The sequence below is a fragment of the Mustelus asterias genome, chromosome 1, assembly GCF_964213995.1.
Source record: "Mustelus asterias chromosome 1, sMusAst1.hap1.1, whole genome shotgun sequence".
In the NCBI taxonomy this organism is placed as follows: Eukaryota; Metazoa; Chordata; class Chondrichthyes; order Carcharhiniformes; family Triakidae; genus Mustelus; species Mustelus asterias.
In genome coordinates, this window is record NC_135801.1 from 199,184,296 (window position 1) to 199,208,600 (window position 24,305).

Here is a 24,305-nt window from a genome sequence, read left to right on the forward strand (position 1 = left end):
TGTGCCAATAGAATTCATTGTCTCTCCATGTCCCAGCTTGTTCAAACTTATCTCCTTTTCAGGGTTGCTGCCTTTCACTTTGTTCTCCTACTCTGTGGGTAAGACTGGGGCTGTTACAATGTTACTTCTGCAATGAATCACAGAGTGACAAATTCAAAAACAAGCTGAGAGCTGAGGCAGAGGGAGATTGATCGTGCAAAGACACACATGAGAGAAGGAGACAGACAGAGAAATATGTATTAATGAGGAGAGAGCTTCTCGATGGCGAGGAAAAAGTTTTGATTATTCACAATGTTTGCCAGCAATCTGTGTTTGGTAGTTTTGATCTGGTGCCAGGTTTCAAACTTTTCTGCAGCAGTGAATGAAGAGCCTCCAGCTGAAGATGAGGTAACTCTCAGAAGTAGGACGTTGTCAACCATCCCCAGGAACAGACTCACCGATCATTCACCAGCAGCTAAATGGGGCACTGAGATTAAAGGAGACACTTCAAGTGGACAAGACGCTGCTTCAGGTGAGGAAGATGGTTTGAGTGTCAATACCTTTACTCTTCCCTAAATACTGAGAAAATTGCAGATATTCAAATGTTGAAAACAGCCCAATGAAGAAATGGCACAGGTAGAATCTGATTCAGATTCACTAGATTAATTCTGGAGTTGAGAGGGTTGGCTTATGAAGAGAGACTAAGTAGACTGGGCCTGTACTCAGTGGAATTTAGAAGAATGAGGGAGAATCTTATAGAAACATACAAAATTATGAAGGGAATAGATAAGATAGAAGCAGGGAGGTTGTTTTCACTGCTGGGTCAAACTAGAACTCGGGGGCACGGCCTCAAAATAAGGGGGAGCAGATTTAGGACTGAGTTGAGGAGGAACTTCTCCACACAAAGGGTTGTGAATCTGTGGAATTCCCTGCCCAGTGAAGCAGTTGAGGCTACCTCATTGAATGTTTTTAAGATAAAAATAGACAGATTTTTAAACAGTAAAGGAATTAAGGGTTATGGTGAATGGGCTGTCTCCACAAAAAGATCAGCCATGATGTTATTGAATGGTGGAGCAGGCTCAAGGGGCCAAATGGCCTACTCCTGCTCCTAGTTCTTATATTCTTATGATTTCAATTCAAATGGTCAGCACTGGCAGTGCTTTGTTGGTGGGGGAGGAGGGGGTGTGGTGGTGTACACCACACACACTATTTAGGGCACCTATTGGCTCCAGAACTAAACTCAACTCTTTGACATCTCATTTGTGGCTCTTAACTATTTCCACTTGAATCAAATTATTATGAGAAAAACATAAAATAATTAAGTCAGGAAAATTACAAATCAAAGAACCAGCTGGCAAGGTGATTTCCTTTATTTAATCAAAAAATTAATTTCTTTGGGCTGCAAGAAGCATTCTTAGAGATTCATTTGGAAAATATGTGGTAATTGTAGTTTTAAAAAGACAAATTAATGATTCAAGCCATTCTTAATGGTATGGTTCCCTAATTGTTGACAGTTTAATTCTTGACTTTCATAGAATCGTGATAGCTTCCTTGAACAGTATGTAATGGAACCTACAAGGGAGCAAGCTATCCTAGATCTGATCCTGTGTAATGAGACAAGAATAATTAATGATCTTACAGTTAGGGATCCTCTCGGAAGAAGTGATCACAGTATGGTTGAATTTAAAATGCAGATGGAGCATGAGAAGGAAAAATCCAATACCAGTGTCTTGTGCTTAAACAAAGGAGACTATAATGGGATGAGGGAGGAGTTGGCTAAGGTAGACTGGAAGCAAAAACTTTATGGTGAGACAATTGAGGATCAGTGAAGGACTTTCAAAATGATTTTTCACAGTGTTCAGCAAAAGTATATATCAGTAGTAAGGAAGGACTGTAGAAATCAGTCATGGATATCTAAGGAAAGAAAGGAGGGGATCAAATTGAAAGAAATTGCATACAAAGTGGCAAAGATTAGTGGGAACCAAAAAGATTGGGAAATCTTTAAAGGCCAACAGAAAGCCATGAGAAAAGCTATAAAGAAAAGTAAGATGGATTATGAGAGTAAACTAGCTCAGAATATAAAAACAGATAGCAGAAGATTCTACAAATATATAAAACAAAAAAAGAGTGGTTAAAATAAACATTGGTCCTTTAGAGGATGAGAAGGAGGATGTAATAACTGGAAATGAGGATATGGCTAAGGCATTGAACAGGTATTTTGTGTCGGTCTTCACAGTGGAAGACGCAATTAACATGCCAAAAATTGATGACAGGAAGGATATGGCAGGTGAGGACCTAGAAACTATTATTATCATGAAAGAGGTAGTGTTCGACAAGCTAATGGGGCTAAAAGTAGCAAGCTAATGGGGCTAGAACTAGGCAAGTCTCCTGGCCCTGATGGAATACAACCTAGGGTACTAAATGAGATGGCGGGGAAAGTAGCAAATGCACTCGTGGGTAATTTACCAAAATTCGTTGGACTCTGGGGTGGTTCCCGCAGATTGGAAAACAGCAAATGTGACGCCACTGTTTAAAAAACGAGGTCGACAAAAGGCAGGTAACTATCGGCCGGTTAGCTTAACATCTGTAGTAGGGAAAATACTTGAATTTATCATAAAGGAAGAAATAGCGAGACATCTGGATATAAATTGTCCCATTGGTAAGACGCAGCATGGGTTCATGAAGGGCAGGTCATGTTTGACTAATTTGGTGGAATTCTTTGAGAACACTACATGTGCAGTGGACAATGGGGAACCTGTGGATGTGGTGCATCTGGATTTCCAAAAAGCGTTTGACAAGGTGCCACACCATAAGATAAAGGTGTTACGGGTAATGTATTAGCATGGATAGAGGATTGGTTACCGAACAGAAAGCAAAGAGTGGGGTATTTTTCTGGTTGGCGATCAGTGACTAGTGGTGTGCCTCAGGGATCAGTGTTGGGACCCCAATTGTTTACGATTTACATAGATGATTTGGAGTTGGGGACCAAGTGTTGTGTGTCAAAATTCGCAGATGACACTAAGATGAGTGGCAGAACAAAATGTGCAGAGGACGCTGAAAGTCTGCAAAGGGATATAGATAGTCTAAATGAGTGGGCAAGATTCTGGCAGATGGAGTACAATGTTGGTAAATGTGAGGTCATCCATTTTGGTAGGAATAACAGCAAAATGGACTATTATTTAAATGGTAAAAAATTGCAGCATGCTGCTGTGCAGAGGGACCTGGGTGTCCTTGTGCAAGAATCACAAAAAGTTGGTTTGCAGGTGCAGCAGGTAATTAAGGCAAATGGAATTTTGTCCTTCACTGCTAGTGGGATAGAGTTTAAAAACAGTGGGATTATGTTGCAGCTGTATAAGATGCTGGTGAGGCCACACCTGGAGCACTGTGTACAGTTCTGGCCTCCTTGAGAAAGCATATACTGTCGCTGGAAGGAGTATAAAGGAGACTCACTAGGTTATTTCTGGAGTAGAGAAGGTTGACTTATGAAGAGAGACTGAGCAGACTGGGGCTAGACTCATTGGAATTCAGAAGAATGAGGGGAGATCTTATAGAAACATATACGATTATGAAGGGAATAGATAAGATAGAAGCAGGGAAGTTGTTTCCACTGGCGGGTGAAACTAGAACCAGGGGGCATGGCCTCAAAATAAGGGGGAGCAGATTTAGGACTGAGGTGAGGAGAAACTAGGGGAATTTCACAGTAACTTAATTGTAGTGTTAATGTAAGCCTAACTTGTGACTAATATATTAACTTTAACTTTAACTTCTTCACCAGAAGGATTGTGAATCTGTGGAATTCCCTGTCCAGTGAAGCAGTTGAGGCTACCTCATTGAATGTTTTTAAGGCACGGATAGATAATTTTTTGAACAGTGAAGGGATTAAGGGTTATGGTGAGCGGGCGGTAAGTGGAGCTGAGTCCACACAAAGCTCAGCCATGATCTTATTGAATGGCGGAGCAGGCTCGGAGGGCCAGATGGCCTCCTCTTGCTCCTAGTTCTTATGTTCTTATGTTATATTCTTAATCATAGAATCATACAGCACAGAAGAGTCCCTTTGGCCCATCAAGTCTGCACCGTCACGTGAGAAACACCTGAACTCCCAACTAATCCCGCCTGCCAGCACTTGGCCCATTGCCAAGATGTTATAGTTGTTAAATGATTCAGCATTCACGATAATGTAATGCCAGAATTTATTAAATTACATGATTTTATTCATTTAATGAGATGTGGACGTCACTGGCGAGGCCAGCATTTATTACTCACTCCTAACTGTCTTCCATTTCAGAGGGCCTTTGAGAGTCAACCACATTGCTGTGTCTCTGGAGTCACATGTAGGCCAGACCGGATAAGGGCAGCAGGTTTCCTTCCGTAAAAGACCAGATAGGTTTTTCTGACAATTGACAATGGTTCATGGTCATCAGTAGATTCTTAATTCCAGTTTTTTGATGAATTCAGATTTTACCATCTGCCATGGTGAGTTTCAAACCTGGATCCCCAAAGCATTACCCTGAGTCTCTGGATCATCAGTCTTGCCTACGTGTGACAATAATAAATAAATAGTGACAATGCCACTACGTCATTGCCTCCCCATAAATACTGGGAGAAATATATCACACAGGGGATTTATGCCATTTATTAAAGAAATGAGAACTGTCTTTGCAGAAAAAGACATGGGGGATGGGGTGCAACCGCGAAACGAATTTTGAAAATGGGAGAGAATCACGCTTTTTTTGAGCGTGATAAAAATGGATTCTTACCTAACTCTGTCAACAAAAAGGAACCAAACCTGGTTCTCAGTAGCGGGGGAGGGGACAGAAAGCTCGCTGAAAGCTGGCATGTAGCAGCAGAGTGTGCCATTGTGCATGTGTAGTCACTGCCTGCCACAGCTACAGCTAGCCTTCGCGGCTGAACACCCCCCTTCCCCACTATCTCGGGCATTCACAGATGATCGCCCCCCCTCCCCCCCCCACCCCCACCGACCACTCGGACCAATCCCCCCCCTCCCATTACTGCATGGGCTGATCACACCATCCGCTATCGCGGGATTCCGCAGCTAAAACCACCCCAATTGCTGTAACAGAGTGACAGTGGTTTCCTCCCCCCGATTGGCCTGCCCCCATCTGGCCCCGCCACCAGTTGGCCCCACCCCTAAGGCCTCATCGCCTTGGCACTGCCTGGTGTCCAGTAGTCCAATCAATAGATGCAGCGAGCCAGTAAGATCGTGCCCATGATATTGAAGATTTTTCGCTTGCACTTACTAGGACTGCTCTCAAGATAAACTAACAATAAATGAAATAACAATTTATGCCTCCTCTCTATTTTTGCCTCATATGCTAATGTGTTAAATGTGCTAGTCTGATTCTGTGATTCTTTGTAAACTGTAACCCTCGCTCAGGACTTGCCTTTTCACCTATTTTTGTGTGGTCTGCAAATTTGGCTACAGTGTATTTGCTTCCTTCCTCAACGTCATTAATATATATTGTAAGCAGTTGTGGTCCCAGGACTTATTCCTGTCGAATCCCATTGGTTACAGGTCACCAACCTGAAAGAGAACCACCCTTTCTCCCCACTGATTGTTACCTGCCCATTAGCTAATTCTCTAACCATGCCAATATGCTACCTCCAAGCTCTTATAACTGAAACTTTTTGTGAAATACCTTATCAAACGCCTTCAACACATCTACCACTCCATCCACTCTGGGTGAGAATGTCTCGAAAAACTCTAATAATTTAGTCAGACATGATTTCCCGTTCATGAAAACATGCTGACTCTGCTTGATTAGATTATGATTCTAACATTTCGTTCAACAATAGATTTTTGGTTAAGTGGACAATAATTACCCACTTTTTGCCTCCCTCCCGCTGTGAATAGGGGTGTCACATTGACAGTTTTCCAATCCTCTGGAAACTTCTCCAGAATCCAAGGATTTTTGTAAAATTACAACCAATGCATCCAATATCTCTAGCTACTTCTTTTAGGATCCCAAGGATGCAAATCATCTGGGCCAGTGGACTTATCTGACTTTAGCCCCTCTTGTTTGTGTAATACTACTTCTGTAGTGATGGTGATGGGACCTAATTACTTCCCCATATTCTTTAATATTAATATAAAGACTGATGCAAAATATCTGTTTAACTCCTTTGTCATTTCCTTCTTCAATAGTTCTCCCAAAAAAATTCTAAGTGTTGAATTCAGCGCTGGAATTGGGAGGATCCAGCGCTGGGGCTGGGAGGATCCAGCGCTGGGGCTGGGAGGATCCAGCGCTGGGGCTGGGAGGATCCAGCGCTGGGGCTGGGAGGATCCAGCGCTGGAGCTGGGAGATCCCAGTGATCAGATTTGCTGCTGTTGGGAAATTGCCATATTCCAAATCTAACTAAGTAGTCTCACAACACCAGGTTAAATGTGAGGCTACTTACTGTACCTACCCCAGCACAGTCCAATGCCGGCAACTCCACATTGAATGTAACTGTGCAGCATATACTGTGAACTTATCTTTGTTGAAACACCAATAAATCTCTCTGTATGTCTCACACAGATTACCAATTTCACCAGGAGAAGTTAATTGAAGAACTGAAGGATTACAAGTTTGTTTTTCCTCATGTCTTATCAGGGAAACGGAAACGGAGTGTAGTTACATTATCCCAGGTAATTAATCTGACATGGTTCTTGTGGTGAACCATCGTTGGTTCACCACTGGGGTTGTTATTGTGTTACTGTTGGGCTAGGGTGTTGTTGTTATGGGGGTTGTACTATGTTGTTGGGTTAGGGTGTTTACCTGTCCTAAGTGTTATCATGGCACACTCCAGTGGGGTCCTGCCTCCGGTGGCAGGGTATAAGACCCCCTGCTCCGGCAGGACCCCTTCAGTCTGAACGGGTGAATTTGTGTTAGTAGTTTCATTGTTAATGTATTAAAGCCTTCAGTTCTAAAGCCTTGTTTCCGGGTGCTCATTGAGGTGCATCAATTTAATACATTAACTGAGAATATGGAACAGATCCTAAAACCGGATCGTCTGACACTGGACCCACGTGCGGTCGGTGCAGCTAACACGTTCGAACATTGGTGGAAGTGCTTCGAGGACTACCTGGCAGCCTCGGTAGCTATCACTACAGACAGTGATAGACTCCAGGTCCTCCACGCAAGGGTAAGCGACACGATATACCTAGCCATTCGTGCAGCTTCCACTTATCAGGGTGCCGTCGAGCTCCTAAAGAATAGGTACATTACGCCACCCAACGAGATTCACGCTCGTTATCTCCTCGCTACACGACGTCGGCAGTCGGGCGAGACCATAGAAGACTACGCCAATGAACTCCTGCAGCTTGCCAGGGGTTGTGACTGTAAGGATGTCTCCGCCGAGCAGTACATGCAAGACCTCGCCCGAGACGCGTTCGTAGCAGGGGTAGGGTCCTCGTACATCAGACTTAAATTATTAGAAAAGGGGAAACTCAACTTGACCCAGGCAATGGGGATGGCCGTGAGGTTGGAGGCGGCGTCGAAGAGCTTGGCGCTGTACCCCGAGGACCACGTGCAGTCAACGTGGTTGGAGCAAGCTCTGCTCCCTCCTCGCCCCGCGAACCCGCGCTCCCAGATCGATTCGACGACGGCGGCAGCTCCAGGTGGCCAGCGATGCTATTTTTGCGGTGGGGCCAAGCATCCACGGCAACAGTGTCCGGCAAGAACGGCAATCTGCAGCCAGTGCGGTAAAAAAGGCCACTACGGCAAAGTCTGCAGGTCCAAACCTAAAAACGGCAGTGCAGCTTGTAACCCTCCAGAACGGAGACAATCTCCTTCGGCATCGCAGTACCCACGAGGTCCGACCACGTGCGATCTCAGGACGGCGCCATCGTGGCAGACAGAGGAGGAGGAAGACCACCAGGAGTCGCTGCGCTTGGAGCCCTCGGCCACATGCGATTCATGGGGGCGGCCATCATGGTCCACGACGACTAGGAGCGACCAGCAGGGGTCCTCAGCATCCACATCGGCAGCATGCAGTGACGCCCAGGGGCCAACGGTGGCGTCGATCTCTCTGGATCAGACCAGGCATTACAGACTGGAACATTCTATGATGGAGGTAAAGGTTAGTGGCAGAACTGTGAATTGTCTGTTTGACAGTGGGAGCACCGAAAGTTTCATACACCCTGAAACTGCTAAAAGGTGTGGACTCCGGGTTCTCCCTGCCAAACAGACAATTTCCATGGCATCACAGTCCCGGTCTGTACCGATCCAAGGACGATGTATGGTAACTCTTGAGGTACAGGGCACAGTTTACGAGCAATACAGGCTCCTTGTGCTACCTCACCTTTGCGCGCCAATTCTCCTCGGACTAAACTTTATGGCCCACATGAGGAGTGTGATCCTACAGTACGGTGGGCCACTCCCTTCACTGGCAGTAGGGAACCAGCCACAGCCTCCAAATTGCCCAAAGCGCCCCGCGTGCAATCTATCCACCCTGAAGATCACGACACCATCCCTTTTTAAAAATCTGGTACCTGGCTGCAAGCCCATCGCTACTAAAAGTAGGCGTTACAGCGCTGAGGACCGGATCTTTATTAGATCTGAGGTTCAGCGGCTCCTCAAGGAAGGGATCATACAGGCCAGTGCTAGTCCGTGGAGAGCGCAGGTCGTGGTAGTCAAAAGCGGGAACAAACCTCGGATGGTCATCGACTATAGTCAGACCATTAATAGATACACGCAGCTGGATGCGTATCCTCTCCCGCGCATTTCTGATATGGTCAATCAGATTGCGCAGTACCGAGTGTTTTCTACCATAGACCTTAAGTCCGCCTACCATCAACTCCCCATCCGCCCAGAGGACCGACAATATACGGCTTTTGAGGCGGATGGTCGTCTATACCAATTCCTCAGGGTTCCATTTGGTGTCACCAATGGGGTCTCGGTCTTCCAGCGTGCTATGGACCGAATGGTGGACCAGAACGGGTTGCGGGCTACCTTCCCGTACCTGGATAACGTCACCATCTGCGGCCATGACCAGCAGGACCACGACACGAATCTCCAACACTTTCTACGCACTGCATCTCGCCTGAATCTGACCTATAACAGGGAGAAGTGCGTATTCCGTACGCATAGGTTAGCCATCCTCGGATACGTGGTGGAAAACGGGGTCATTGGCCCTGATCCAGACCGTATGCGCCCACTCACTGAACTTCCCTTGCCCGCTAGCACGAAAGCACTGAGGAGATGCCTCGGGTTCTTTTCGTATTATGCACAGTGGGTCCCCAACTACGCGGACAAAGCTCGTCCGCTCATTAAGTCCACGACCTTCCCACTTACGCCGGAGGCCCAATTGGCCTTCAAGGTTTTGAAAAGCGACATCTCGAAAGCCACGATGCACGCGGTGGATGAATCCATCCCTTTCCAGGTGGAGAGTGATGCATCGGACTTCGCCCTAGCCGCCACACTAAACCAGGCAGGCAGGCCCGTCGCGTTTTTTTCCCGCACCCTTCAAGGCCCAGAGATTCGGCACTCAGCGGTGGAAAAGGAGGCTCAGGCCATTGTGGAGGCAGTCAGACACTGGCGCCATTACCTGGCAGGTAAGCGGTTCACCCTGATCACGGATCAACGATCCGTGGCGTTTATGTTCAGTAACACGCAGAGGGGCAAGATCAAGAACGATAAGATCTTGCGGTGGAGAATTGAGCTCTCCACCTATAATTACGATATTATGTATCGTCCAGGGAAGCTCAATGAGCCCTCGGATGCCCTCTCGCGCGGAACATGCGCCATCATGCAGGAGGACCGCTTGAAGGCTCTCCACAATGATCTGTGTCATCCTGGAGTCACCAGACTCTACCACTTCATAAAAGCCCGCAACCTACCCTACTCGGTGGAGGAGGTCAGGTCAGTTACTAGAAGTTGTCGGATTTGCGCAGAATGCAAACCACACTTTTATCGACCAGACCGGGCACATTTGGTCAAGGCCACTCGCCCTTTTGAGAGGCTGAGTGTAGATTTTAAGGGCCCCCTTCCCTCAACGGATCGGAATGTCTATTTTCTTAACATAATAGACGAATTTTCCCGGTTTCCGTTTGTTTTCCCCTGTGCGGACACGTCGACTGCCACCGTCATCAAGGCATTCAGTGAGCTTTTTACCCTGTTCGGGTACCCCTGCTATATTCATAGCGACAGGGGCTCGTCGTTCATGAGCAACGACTTGAGGCAATTCCTGCTCTCATTCGGGATTGCCTCTAGTAGAACCACGAGCTACAACCCTAGGGGTAACGGACAGGTGGAAAGGGAGAATGCTACAGTCTGGAAGGCTGTCCTACTGGCACTGAAATCCAAGGGCCTTCCAGTCTCCCGGTGGCAGGAGGTCCTTCCAACTGCGCTCCATTCTATCCGCTCCCTCCTGTGTACGGCAACCAATGCTACTCCTCACGAGAGGATGTTCTCATTCCCTCGGAAGTCGTCCTCGGGGACCTCATTGCCAGCCTGGTTGACGTACCCAGGACCCGTCCTTCTGCGGCGCCATGTGAGGGCTCGCAAGTCCGACCCCTTGGTCGAACCGGTCCAACTCCTCCACGCCAACCCTCAGTATGCCTATGTGGCATATCCTGACGGGCGAGAGGACACTGTCTCCATTAGAGACCTGGCGCCCGCAGGGGACGTAGCAACTCCTGTCGCTCCTATTCCCCCAGTCACAGATCCACTACTCCTCATTACTTCCCCAGACGTGGCGCGGTCAGCACCGGGACCAGTGCATAACACTTTTACTCCCATGTACAGCTTGCCTGAGACTCGGAGATCGGCGCCACCATCATCACCACCACCACCACCACCAAACGTTCCAGGATCCCCTACACCATCGCCTCATCAGGGCCGGCCGGCCCGGGAGTCTTTGAGGGGACAGCCAGATGTTGCTTTGGGAGAGCCACCGCAAGCACCTGCTCCGGTTTCGCAACCGGTGTTGAGAAGATCGCAGCGTCGGTGTGGTCCTCCAGACCATCTGGACTTGTGAATCCTGTTATTTTTTTTGTCATTGTCTGTTTTCATCCACCCCGCCACCTTTGGTTCCTAAAGGAGGGGTGAATGTGGTGAACCATCGTTGGTTCACCACTGGGGTTGTTATTGTGTTACTGTTGGGCTAGGGTGTTGTTGTTATGGGGGTTGTACTATGTTGTTGGGTTAGGGTGTTTACCTGTCCTAAGTGTTATCATGGCACACTCCAGTGGGATCCCGCCTCCGGTGGCAGGGTATAAGACCCCCTGCTCCGGCAGGACCCCTTCAGTCTGAACGGGTGAATTTGTGTTAGTAGTTTCATTGTTAATGTATTAAAGCCTTCAGTTCTAAAGCCTTGTTTCCGGGTGCTCATTGAGGTGCATCAGTTCTCGGCTGAGTGCATCAATTCAACCTAATCTACTGTTTCATCCAAAGGTGTTTGAATAATGTATTATGAACAAGAGAATAAGTAAGGAAAGAGGAGGATCAATTGGAGACTAAAAGGCAACTTGTGTGTGAGATAGAATTGTTCTCAATGAATATGACTTCATAAAAGAGGGAATTAAACATACAAGGATGAATTTATTGGGGGGGGGCATGGGGGGAGGTGGGTAAATATTCCTCAACCATCACTCCTCCCCGCCCCTCTGCACACGAGAAAAGTTATCCTTAAACCTGCTGACTTTAAAAGCAGCTGGCCAGCAGCAAGCATGCACTCGGGGTTCCTTAACAAGGGTAAAGGAAGTACCATCCTGCTCAGCTATGGACCAGTTTTATTAGCTGGCAGCTATGTAGTTCCAGCAGCACCATGACAAAGTATTGGTAGCAGCTGGGATGACAACAGTCTGCGGCGAAGATCCTTGAGTGGGACTGAAAGGTAAGTATGGATCATGGAGGGATCAGGGATCCTGGATTGGAGGGGAGGGGGCTTGTGTGGCAAAAATTTGGTTTTGGAGGTTTTCCAATTTTAATTTGCTACAGGCATAATGGGGGAGGACACAAGCAGAACAACTCCAATCTACGTCATTACTTCCCCTTTCGTGTACAAAGTGATGAAATAAGTTGTTGGCGGTACTATTAAGAAGCACCTACTCTCTAATAACCAGCTGATCAGTCCTCAGTTGAAGTCCACCAGGATCATTCAGCTCCAGACTTCATTACAGCCATAGTCCCAACATCGATTTAAGAACTGATCCTAGCAGTGAGCTGAGTGACTGTCCTTGACATTCAGGCTACACTTACCTGAATGTGACATCAAGAACAAAATTGAAGTCTCAATAGGAAGCAGGGGGAAACATTTCATTGGTCAGAATCATATCTACCAAAAAGGAAGATGGTTGTGGTTGTTGGAGGCCAATCATCTCTGCTGACATTTTCACCCCCACACCAGAAGTGAGAACACAGTGAGACAATCAAGAGTGGCGACGCAGAGTGAGGTCAGCAACGGAAACACAGTAAGACCAGCACGGGATAAAGAGTGGTGCAAAGCTGGGTGAGACCAGCTGTGGGAACACAGTGAGACCAACTAGAATAAAGAAGAGTATAAAAATAGGTGGAAGACTAAGCACAAGGAGCAGTGGGAGCACAGGGAGACCGGCAGGTTATGAGATGAGCGGCAGAGTAGGTTTGATTTGATTTGATTTATTATTGTCACATGTATTAACAGAGTGAAATGTATTGTTTCTTGTGCACGAGACAGACAGAGCATACCATTCAGAGAGAAGGAAAGGAGAGAGTGCAGAATGTAGTGTTACAGTCAGTTAGGGTGTAGAGAAAGACCAACTTAATGTGAGGTAAGTCCATTCAAAAGTCTGATGGCAGCAGGGAAGAAGCTGTTCTTGAGTCTGTTGGTCCGTGACCTCAGACTTTTGTATCTTTTTCCCGACGAAAGAAGGTGGAAGAGAGAATGTTCGGGGTGCATGGGGTCCTTAATTATGCTGGCTGCTTTGCTGAGGCAGAACCGTGCAATATTTATAAATCGTAAGATACATAGCATCCTTTGTTGTAGGGAAAAATCCCTTGTACCAGTGCATTCAAGAGGTCGAGTCGCAAGGCAATGTTCAAAGCGTTTTTCTTTATTGTACAATTACTGGGAACCCAGGGAGAACAGCGTAACCAGCTCAGAAACAGTGGCTTGGCCACGTTGATCTCAATCCTTTCACATCAGCTCTGGATCTTTATAGGGATCCAAATTCGAGCGGGAACATTTGATTATGCATTTTTACAATATGTATAAAGTGGTCTGTCGGGTCAGGAAGTTCTCTGGGAGGCTTGTCAATTTGCATTTATATGGTGTGTGTTTATGTTAATGGGACTACCTGTTCTTGCCCCGGTGTTTTAATGTGTTTCCCATTATCCCCTCTATGTCCCCTTATATCTATTGACCTCATTGTTTTGTGTCTGTGTTCCCTGCTTGCGAGATTAGGTGTTAATGTCATTTTGTCCTGCTGTGTGTAGGGAGATTTAATCTAATCTTTTATTCCTTTTACCCTAGTTTGTTAAGTTTCTTTGCCTGCCTTGGCCATTTTATTCCTGTAATATTTTATTGATAGTCTGGTTATGCCATATAGTGGATATAGCCCACTCTCGGTCTTGACTCGCAGATATCCCGATCTTCCTTGGCCAAATGCCGGTTTAAAATGCAGCTTCGCGCTGTTGCTGGGCAGAATAAGGATCTTTCGTTGGCTTTGAAATTTAAAGGTCTCTCAGCTGTGCAGAGGGGGTTTGAACGAATATCCATCCGGGTGTTCCCCTCTGCATTGTAGGCACGTTATGAATGGTGCCAATATGGCTTTTGGAAAATTGCCTCCTTCAGCATTATTTACATTACAACATTTTCTGATTCTGGGATTTACATTAAACAATTTGCACATGGCAAGGTGCCTATTATCCTAAGATCTTTCTAATCTCTCTTACCTCCCTGTAGTCTCTTCCCTAATGCTTGCTGCTGCCAGGCATCATAGCTAGCTGTTCACCCATGTAAGCAGTGTTTGTTTGTATATCAACATGTCCTTTTCCCTGATTGTGGAATTTACTTAAACTTTTTAAAAGTTTGGCATAGATTCCTTGCTCCCCTGTGATGAGACATTTAAACTTTATAGAGATCCCTTAATAATCCGGCATTTGCCTGAAGAAATTGGTGTAAATGTTAAGACCTGGGCCAGAAATCCCAAGAATTTAGTCTCGTCCCTAAGGGGGCGATTTTACCATTTATTTCTAAGTGCTGGGCGGACTTGAAACTGGGAGTTTCAGATCCGTATTTTGGGCGTGTTTTCAGCCCCTCACCCCCCCCCCCCCACCCCACTGCCTGCTACAGCGCATGTGCAGCATCAGAGGCCTGCACATGCGCACTGCCTCCCTCTGCAGGCTTTCGGGCACATTAAGCCACACCCACAGCTTCTGCAGCGAGCAACAGCCACTTTGCCTGCAAAGTTCTGAGCGTGCCTGTTGCTCACTGCAGAAGCTGTGGGTGTGGCTTAATGTGCCCGAACGCCCGCAGAGGGAAGCAGTGCGCATGTGCAGGCCTCTGATGCTGCACATGCGCTGCAGCAGGCAGCTTGAAGCAGCTTCCAACCCCTCCCCCTGGCAACTGCAGGGGCCAGCGCCCCCCACTGTTGTCCAGAATGTTTGTGGACCCCCTCCATTCCCCACTGATCCCCTCCATCGTGGCTCCGCTGCCCTCCCCCACCGATCACTGCAGAGTGGCAGCAGGCACCCTCTCCTTCCCCCACCAATAGCTGCAGAGTGGCAGCGGGCCCCCTCTCCCTCCCTCCACCAAGGAATTGCTACAGTGTGGCAGCGGGCACCCTCTCTCTCCCTCACTGCACTGATCGCTGCAGAGTGGCAGTGGGCCCCTTCCACACCCCCCCACCCAACCGATCACTGCAGAGTGGAAGCGGGCCCCCCTCCCTCTCCCTTCGCCTCCCCCCCCCCCCCCCCCCAAAGATTACTGCAGAGCGGCAGCGGGCCTCCTCTCCCTCCTCCTCCCCCCCCCGCACCAATTACTGCAGAGTGGCAGCGGGCCCCCCTCTCCCTCCCCCTCCCCCTCTCACCAATCACTGCAGAGTGGCAGCGGGCCCCCCTCTCCCTCCCCCTCCCCCTCTCACCAATCACTGCAGAGTGGCAGCGGGCCCCCCTCTCCCTCCCCCTCCCCCTCTCCCCAATCACTGCAGAGTGGCAGCGGGCCCCCCTCTCCCTCCCCCTCCCCCTCCCCCTCTCCCCAATCACTGCAGAGTGGCAGCGGGCCCCCCTCTCCCTCCCCCTCCCCCTCTCCCCAATCACTGCAGAGTGGCAGCGGGCCCCCCTCTCCCTCCCCCTCCCCCTCTCACCAATCACTGCAGAGTGGCAGCGGGCCCCCCCTCACCCTCCTCCTCCCCCGCCCCTCCCCGCCATCAATTACTGCAGAGTGGCAGCGGGCCCCTTTCTCCCTCCTCCTCCCCCTCACACCGATCACTGGAGAGTGGCAGCGGGCACCCCTCTCCCTCCTCCTCCCCCCCACACCGATCACTGGAGAGTGGCAGCGGGCACCCCTCTCCCTCCTCCTCCCCTCCACACCGATCACTGCAGAGTGGCAGCGGGCCCCCTCTCTCTCCGCCTCCCCCCACCACCGATCACTGCAGAGTGGCAGCGGGCCCCCTCTCCCTCCGCCTCCCCCCCCAACCGATCACTCTAGAGTGGCAGCGGGCCTTCTCTCTGTCCCTCCCCCCACCAATCGTTGCAGAATGGCAGTGGGCCCCCGCTCCCCCCACTCCCCCCACTCCCTACTGATCACTGCAGAGTGGCAGTGGGCCCCCTCCACCTATTAGCTGCTCCCCCTGCTAGCCCTGCCCCCTTTACTCCACCCCCACTGGCTCCTTTTCATTAGCCCCACCCCTTGGCACTGCCCAGTGGGCATTGCCCAGGTGCCAGGGTGGTGCTGCCAGACTGGCACTGCTCAAGAGGTAACCCCCTTTGCCCTCGGCCTCCCTGGGGAGCCTCAATGGCCTCCGGTTCCACTGGTAAGGCCAATATGACTGCTTCCCATTCATGGGGAGCGTGAGTATTCCTCGACAGTGAGAATCTTTCCTGGCGAGGACATAAAGGGGGCAGGCGAGACCCGGACAATTGAGTACCAGGCTCGGTAAGCAGATGTTAAACAGCATTTAAATAAATTTCCATACATTAACCTGCCTCTCGCCCACTTCCATCGAGAGGCTGACCACACCGGAAATCTGGTGCTTGTAAAATGGCTCTGGTTGCGAAAACCGGCACCAAAATGTGCTAAGCACCTTGCGCCCTACTTTGCCACCACGATGTACCCAAAAATGGGTGAAACACAATGGTAAAATCTCCCCCTAAGTTCTACATTTGATTTTGGCTTTGGTGAGCATGAGGTGTTTCCCTCCAGGTATGATTCAAGTGACTCACTGGGAAGCTTTTACCAAACAAAGTTTATTTAAGAACACAATGAGAATATAACATAAAGAAAGAGCATAACTTTTACCAATCACAATTCTTAAACATGTCACAGTATAACTCCTAACAACTAGCTACCTCTGTTGTTTCAATTTGAAAGAATTACCCCATAGGCATTCACCCTTCTTCAGCATTTGTTAACATTAAAACAAGTATACTCACATGATACTGCATTTCCAGCTTTTAACACCTAGAGACAGAAATCCAAACAGCCTTTTTCAGAGAAGGAAACAGTAAAACAGAGAGGTAAACTTAATCTCTAGCAGCTTCCAGTCTTCAGATTTCAGAGACAGGGAAGGATACCTCTCTCTCTGCAGCTCCCAAAACAGCATCTGAAAAACTAAGCTGGAATTTTCTCTGAATACATGGCTGTCCCCAGTCATATGACCTGACCTGTTATTCATCCCACTCTAGCTCTACTCTGCAACCCCAGGAAACATTAAAAAGAACACGCAATAGTTAAGATTAAAACAAATATGATGTCAATTATGGTGCTTCAGTACCAATAGAGGATACCGGCTGCAGACGAAATGGCACCGACAAAGTGCCAGGGAATGTTAGAAACATCCTGCAGAGAAACACGATCAAAATATATTTCTGAAAGGCAAAGTATCGACAATATTCATTAATTCCCTCCAACAGTGGTTTACCCGGGATGTGAATAACAATTCTCTGCAGTGATCGTTCTGCAGTGATCACTCTGCAGTGATCGGTGGAGGGAGGGACAGAGAGGAGGCCCGCTGTCAATTCTCTGGACAATATTTTGATTACTGATGCAACAATATAGGGGGCATGGTTAGTAAGTTTGCAGATGGCACCAAGATTGGTGGCATTGTGGACAGTGAGGAAGGTTGCAGCGGGATCTTGATCAATTGGGCCAGTGGGCTGACGAATGGCAGATGGAGTTTAATTTAGACAAATGCGAGGTAATGCATTTTGGTAGATTGAACCAGGGCAGGACTTACTCAGTTAATGGTAGGGCATTGGGGAGATTTACAGAACAAAGAGATCTAGGGGTTGAAAGTGGAGTCACAGATGGACAGAGTGGTGAAGAAGGCATTCGGCATGCTTGGTCTCATCAGTCAGAACATTGACTACAGGAGTTGGGACATCTTGTTGAAGTTGTACAAGACATTGGTGAGGCCACACTTGGAATACTGTGTGCAGTTCTGGTCACCCTATTATAGAAAGGATATTATTAAACTAGAAAGAGTGCAGAAAAGCTTTACTAGGATGCTACCGGGACTTGATGGATTGAGTTATAAGGAGAGGCTGAATAAACTGGGACTTTTTTCTCTGGAGCGTAGGAGGCTGAGGGGTGACCTTATAGAGGTCTATAAAATAATGAGGGGCATAGACAAGGTAGATAGTCAATATCTTTTCCTAAAGGCAGGGGAGTCTAAAACTAGAGGGCATAGGTTTAAGGTGAGAGGGGAGAGATACAAAAGTGTCCAGAGGGGCAATTTTTTCACACAGAGGGTGGTGAGTGTCTGGAACAAACTGCCAGAGGTAGTAGTAGAGGCGGGTACAATATTATCTTTTATAAAGCATTTAGATAGTTACATGGGTACAATGGGTATAGAGGGATATGGCCCAAATGCGGGCAATTGGGATTAGCTTAGTGGTTTTTAAAAAAAAATAAGGGCACCATGGACAAGTTGGGCCGAAGGGCCTGTTTCCATGCTGTAAACCTCTATGACTCTATGACTAAGTGACCAGGAACATTTGACGAACTAAGAATTCATGCTGCAACACCTTTAAGTACATGGCCTGTGACGTCTTCCAAACTTTGATACAATACCTGAGTCACATTATAGATAACAAAGGACTACGTAAAGCACCAAAGAAGATGGAAGCCATCACAAAAGCTCCATATCCAAAGATCATGACCTAATTAAGATCATTTCTCAGTCTAGTAGTCAAGTATTATGGGAAATTTGTCTCCAATTCAGCTACCCTGTTGAAACCACTACATAATCTATTATGAGCTAACCAGCCTTGGCATTGGACACCCAAATGCAAGGAAGCAGACCAGGCAATGAAGGACACTTTGATTTGATTTATTATTGTCACACTAATTGGGATACAGTGAAAAGTATTGTTTCTTGCACACTAAACAGACAAAGTTCTGTCTGCCAACACTATAGTTAAGAAAGCTCACCAGTACCTCTACTTTCTCAGGAGGCTAAGGAAATTGGGCATTTCAGCTATGATGCTCACCATCTGAGGCTCGTAAGATCACGCTCGAGGCCAATGGAGAATGCCATTCTGTGAATCTTGCCCGCCCCGATTTCGTGGAGGGCGTGCCGGTAAAATCAAGTACATTCTGTGGTAGTGAATTCCAAACGTTCACCACCCTCTGGGTGAAGAAATTTCTCCTCACCTCAGTTCTAAAAGGTTTACCCCTTATCCTCAAATTCTAACCCATAGTTCTGGACTCCCCACCATTGGAAACATTCTTTCTGAATCTACCCTCTCTAACCCTGTTAGAATTTTATAAGTTTCTGAGATCCCCTCTCACTCTTCTAAACTCCAGTGAATATAATCCTAACCGATTTAGCCTCTCCTGATATGACAGACCTGCCATCCCAGGAATCAGCCCAGTAAACCTTTGCTGTATTCCCTCTGTAGCAAGGACATCCTTCCTCAGATAATGACACCAAAACTGCACACAATACTGCAGGTGTGGCCTCACCACACCCTATTCAATTACAGTTGAGGACACAATGCTGGATCTCAGCAGAAATAAGTAGGTAAATTTTGCTTTGTATAACGAGGAATGAGGTTCTATCATCAATCTACTGGGCTTGTGTTCGTGTTCACTGTGTCTTGAACATGAGTGTTAGTGAGCAGTTTCTACTTAACATTGAACATCCCTATCTCTATACTCAAATCCTCTTGCTATGAAGGCCAACAGAACATTTGCCTTCTTTACTGGCTGCTGTACCTGCGTGCTTGCCTCCAGAGACTAATGCACGAGGACACCAAAGTGTTGCTGAGTATCCACTTCTCTCAATTTACACTCATTCATGTAATAATCTGTCTTCCTATTATTGTTATCACATTTATCCACATTATCCTGCATCTGCCATGCAGATGCCCACACATAGCCTGTCCAAATCATGCCAAAGCATCTCTGAATCCTCCTCACAGCTCACCCTCCCAAATTTGTATCATCTGCAAATTTGGAGATAATACATTCAATTCCCTCTTCCAGATCATTAATATATGATGTAAACAGTTGGGGTCCGAGCACAGATCCCTGTGGAACCCCACTAATCACTGCCTGCCAATCAGAAAAGGACCAATTTATGCCAACTCTTTGCTTCCTATTTGCTAACCAGCTTTCTATCCATCTCAAGACATTACCTTCAATCCCATGTGTTTTAACTTTACATAGTAGTCTGTAATGTGAGACCTTGTCGAAAGCCTTCTGAGAGTCTAAATAAACCACATCCACTGGTTCTGCTTGATCAGCACTACCAGTTACATCCTCAAAAAATTCCAATAGATTCATCAAGCATTTCCCTTTTGTAAATCCATACTGACTTTGTGTGATTAAACCACTGCCTTTCAAATGCTGAGTTATGAAATCCTTGATAATAGACTGTAGTAACTTTGACAGTATTGACGTTAGGTTCACTGGTCTACAGTTTCCTGTTTTCTCTCTACCTCCCTTTTTGGATAGCAGGCTTATATTAGCTACCCTCCAATCTGTGGGAATCAGTCTAGAGTCCAAAAAACTTTGGAAAATAACCACAAATGGATCTATTATTTCCAGGGCCAGTTCCTAAATACTCAAATGCTGTTGGAATGAGCTAGCACAGGCTGAAGGGCTGAATTCCATCCTTCTGAGCTGTGCTATTCTTTGGTCAATACAGGAGATAACTGGTCTTTCTGTAAAATTCTGTGGAGGTCCTAAAGGTGGAGGGAGCCACAAATTCATAGAAACATTTACTGTTCAAATACGTTAGTCTTGTGAGAAATATGGGAGCTGCAGTGAGTAAATCATAACAGTTAATCCTTTGTGCTCAACACAGAGGATCTATCGAAACCACATCACTATCTCAGTGGAGCTCGAGGGAGAGGACATAAAGCTGGATCTCAGCAGAAATAAGTAAGTAAATTTTGCTTTGTATAACAAGGAATGAGGTTCTATCATCAATCTACTGGGTTTGGGTTAGTGTTCACTGTGTCTTGAACGTGAATGTTAGTGAGCAGTTGCTACTTAATATTGAACAGAGGAGTATCTTATCAAAAATGTTCAGGATAGCAAAGTGTGAGCAGAGCTTTACTCACTTTCAAAGCAATGATGCACCTGTCCTGCAAATGTTTTACAATCCTTCCAGCCATGGGAACAGTTTTTCTTTATTTACTCTGTCTCAACCCCTCATGACTTTGAACATCTTTATAAAATCTTCCCTCTAAGGAGATGAACCCCAACTTAATTAATCCAGGCAATTGCATCGATACTATTTGTGGAGAGTGCTTCTTTCTGAATACTGGTCGGTATTTTTGGCATCACCTTGTATGTCGAAAACTGCCCAGTCTCTTGTTAGGCTTGTTGCAAACTGACTAAGAAACTTCTCTTGAATAAACATTAAGAATTCTGCACCCTCTGTATATTTACGCTGAATTTACCCAAATTAATATTAGAGTAGTTGAAATTCCCAATTATCACTGTCTTATGCTTTTCAGCAATTTGCCATTCTCTCTCCCTCAGAGAATTTCGGGAACCTAAAGTACATATCTAACTGTATGTTAGATAGGATATGTACATAGGACGGCACGGTAGCACAGTGGTTAGCACTGCTACTTTACAGCTCCAGGGACCTGGGTTCGATTCCCGGCTCGGGTCACTGTCTGTGCGGAGTTTGCACATTCTCCCCGTGTCTGCGTGGGTTTCCTCCGGGTGCTCCGGTTTCCTCCCATAGTCCAAAGATGTCCAGGTTAGGTTGAGTGGCCAAGCTAAATTGCCCCTTAGTGTCCTGGGATGCATAGATTAGAGGGATTAGAAGGTAAATATGAGGGTTAGAGGGATTAGCAGGTAAATGTGTAGGGATATGGGGATAGGGCCTGGGTGGAATTGTTGTCAGTGCAGACTCGATGGGCCGAATGGCCTCTTTCTGCACTGTAGGGGTTCTGTGGTTCTGTGGTTCTGTATGATTGCATGCTTTGTGTACCTCAGTTCAATTACAACACTGCAATCTGTCCCCAATGTAGAACTATTCAGTCAAAATAAATTGAACAAAAGATCCAGTTTGTGGCTTTGGGAACATGGGGTTGGAATTTATATACTGGCACAGGAAGTGATTGGACATCAGGTGGATAGTCAAAAGAACAAAGAACAATACAGCACAGGAACAGGCCCTTTGGCCCTCCAAGCCCGCGTCGCTCCCTGGTCCAAACTAGACCATTCTTTTGTATCCCTCCATTCCCACTCTGTTCATGTGGCTATCGAGATAAGTCTTAAACTTTCCCAGTGTGCCCGCCTCCACCACCTTCTCCGGCAGCGCATTCCAGGCCCCCACCACCCTCTGTGTAAAATACGTCCTGATATCCGTGTTAAACCTCCCCCCCCCTCACCTTGAACCTATGACCCCTCGTGAACGTCACCACCGACCTGGGGAAAAGCTACCCACCGTTCACCCTATCTATGCCTTTCATAATTTTATACACCTCTATTAGGTCTCCCCTCATCCTCCATCTTTTCAATCAGAACAACCCCAGTTTACCCAATCTCTCCTCATAACTAAGCCCCTCCATACCAGGCAACATCCTGGTAAACCTCCTCTGCACTCTCTCTAGAGCCTCCACGTCCTTCTGGTAGTGTGGCGACCAGAACTTGGCGCAGTATTCCAAATGCGGCCGAACCAATGTTCTATACATCTGCAACATCAGACCCCAACTTTTATACTCCATGCCCCGTCCTATAAAGGCAAGCGTGCCATATGCCTTCTTCACCACCTTCTCCACCTGTGAAAAGCAATCAAGTGACTGGCCAATTAACTCAAGGAATGTCTGAAGACCCCTGCTATGAAGGAACTTCAGACCATTTCTTCTGATGATAGTGCTGAAGGCCCCACCTTCCGATGTTTGCGCTGTAGACCCCTCCTGCTGACTATAGTACTGAACACCCTCCTTCTGACAACAATGCTGTTGACACCTCTTTAATGATAGTGCTGTAGACCCCTCCTGTTGACAACAGTGCTATAGACCCCTCCTGCCGATGACTGTGCTGTAGACCCCTCCTTAATGATAGTGCTTTTGACCCCTCCTGCTGATTGCAGTGCTGAAGATCTTCAAGGATCTGAATGGGAAACTCCTGCAACAATGCTGGAGGAAGATATTTGTTAGTTCACCTCTTGTCGGCCTATCCACATATTGCGTCAGGAAACCCTCCTGCACACACTGCACAAAAACTGAAAAATGGCAAATGGAGTTTAACCCTGATAAATGTGAGGTGATTCATTTTGGTAGGACTAATTTAAATGTGGATTACAGGGTCAAAGGTAGGGTTCTGAAGACTGTGGAGGAACAGAGAGATCTTGGGGTTCATATCCACAGATCTCTAAAGGTTGCCACTCAAGTGGATAGAGCTGTGAAGAAGGCCTATAGTGTGTTAGCTTTTATAAACAGGGGGTTGGAGTTTAAGAGCTGTGGGGTTATGCTGCAACTGTACAGGACCTTGGCGAGACCACATTTGGAATATTGTGTGCAGTTCTGGTCACCTCACTATAAGAAGGATGTGGAAGCGCTGGAAAGAGTGCAGAGGAGATTTACCAGGATGCTGCCTGGTTTGGAGGGTAGGTCTTATGAGGAAAGGTTGAGGGAGCGAGGGCTGTTCTCTCTGGAGCGGAGGAGGCTGAGGGGAGACTTAATAGAGGTTTATAAAATGATGAAGGGGATAGATAGAGTGAATGTTCAAAGACTATTTCCTCGGGTGGATGGAGCTATTACAAGGGGGCATAACTATAGGGTTCGTGGTGGGAGATACAGGAAGGCTATCAGAGGTAGATTCTTTATGCAGAGAGTGGTTGGGGTGTGGAGTGGACTGCGTGCAGTGATAGTGGAGTCAGACACTTTAGGAACATTTAAGCGGTTATTGGATAGGCACATGGAGCACACCAGGATGATAGGGAGTGGGATAGCTTGATCTTGGTTTCAGATAAAGCTCGGCACAACATCGTGGGCCGAAGGGCCTGTTCTGTGCTGTACTGTTCTATGTTCTATGTAGATCCATTTTAAAGCATTGCTCCCCGACAACCTATCCTCCAGACTGTCAGGAATAGAGAGGAGGACTGCTTCCAAAGGGGTTGCAAAGTTAAGACCATCCAGTCTGACCAACAAGCTGAGGCAGCAGTTGTGGTGGATTGCATGGTTTGACTCCAGACCTGAGTTCAGTGCAACTAATGACTCAGTGACAAAGGTGAATTCTCCACAACACTGTCTTCTTTTGTGTTTTCATGAGGCAACATGTGAAAGGTCTGCTGGATGTGGCTCTCTGTGAAGACTGTCAACCTCTCACGTGTACACTTCTGGTGACATGGCTGCATCTGTGGCCTGGATGGACTTGGCCATCATTGCATTGCACGACACAAAGATAAGTGGAAAAGTGAATCGTGTGGAGGACGGAGAAGATCTGCAGAGAGATTTGGACAGGCTGAGTGAGTGGGCGAGGATATGGCAAATGGAGTATAACGTTGATAAATGCGAGGTTATACACTTTGGAGGAAATAATAACAAATGGGATTACTATCTCAATGGAAACAAATTAAAACATGCTACCGTGCAAAGGGACCTGGGGGTCCTTGTGCATGAGACGCAAAAGCCCAGTCTGCAGGTACAACAGGTGATCAAGAAGGCAAATGGGATGTTGGCCTATATTGCGAGGGGGATAGAATATAAAAGCAG

At 47.1% G+C, this 24,305-nt stretch overlaps 1 protein-coding gene across 1 annotated transcript in view; it reads left to right on the forward strand.

The window, feature by feature from the left end:
• The first annotated feature begins 291 nt into the window (after window positions 1-291).
• The window catches only part of LOC144480823 (disintegrin and metalloproteinase domain-containing protein 12-like), a 308,106-nt gene continuing 284,092 nt past the window's right edge, over window positions 292-24,305 (forward strand). Inside the window, exons 1-3 of the mRNA XM_078200476.1 lie at window positions 292-511; window positions 6,516-6,625; window positions 20,432-20,508. Coding sequence (XP_078056602.1) covers window positions 292-511; window positions 6,516-6,625; window positions 20,432-20,508 — 407 coding nt within the window. The remainder of the gene's footprint in view (window positions 512-6,515; window positions 6,626-20,431; window positions 20,509-24,305) is intronic.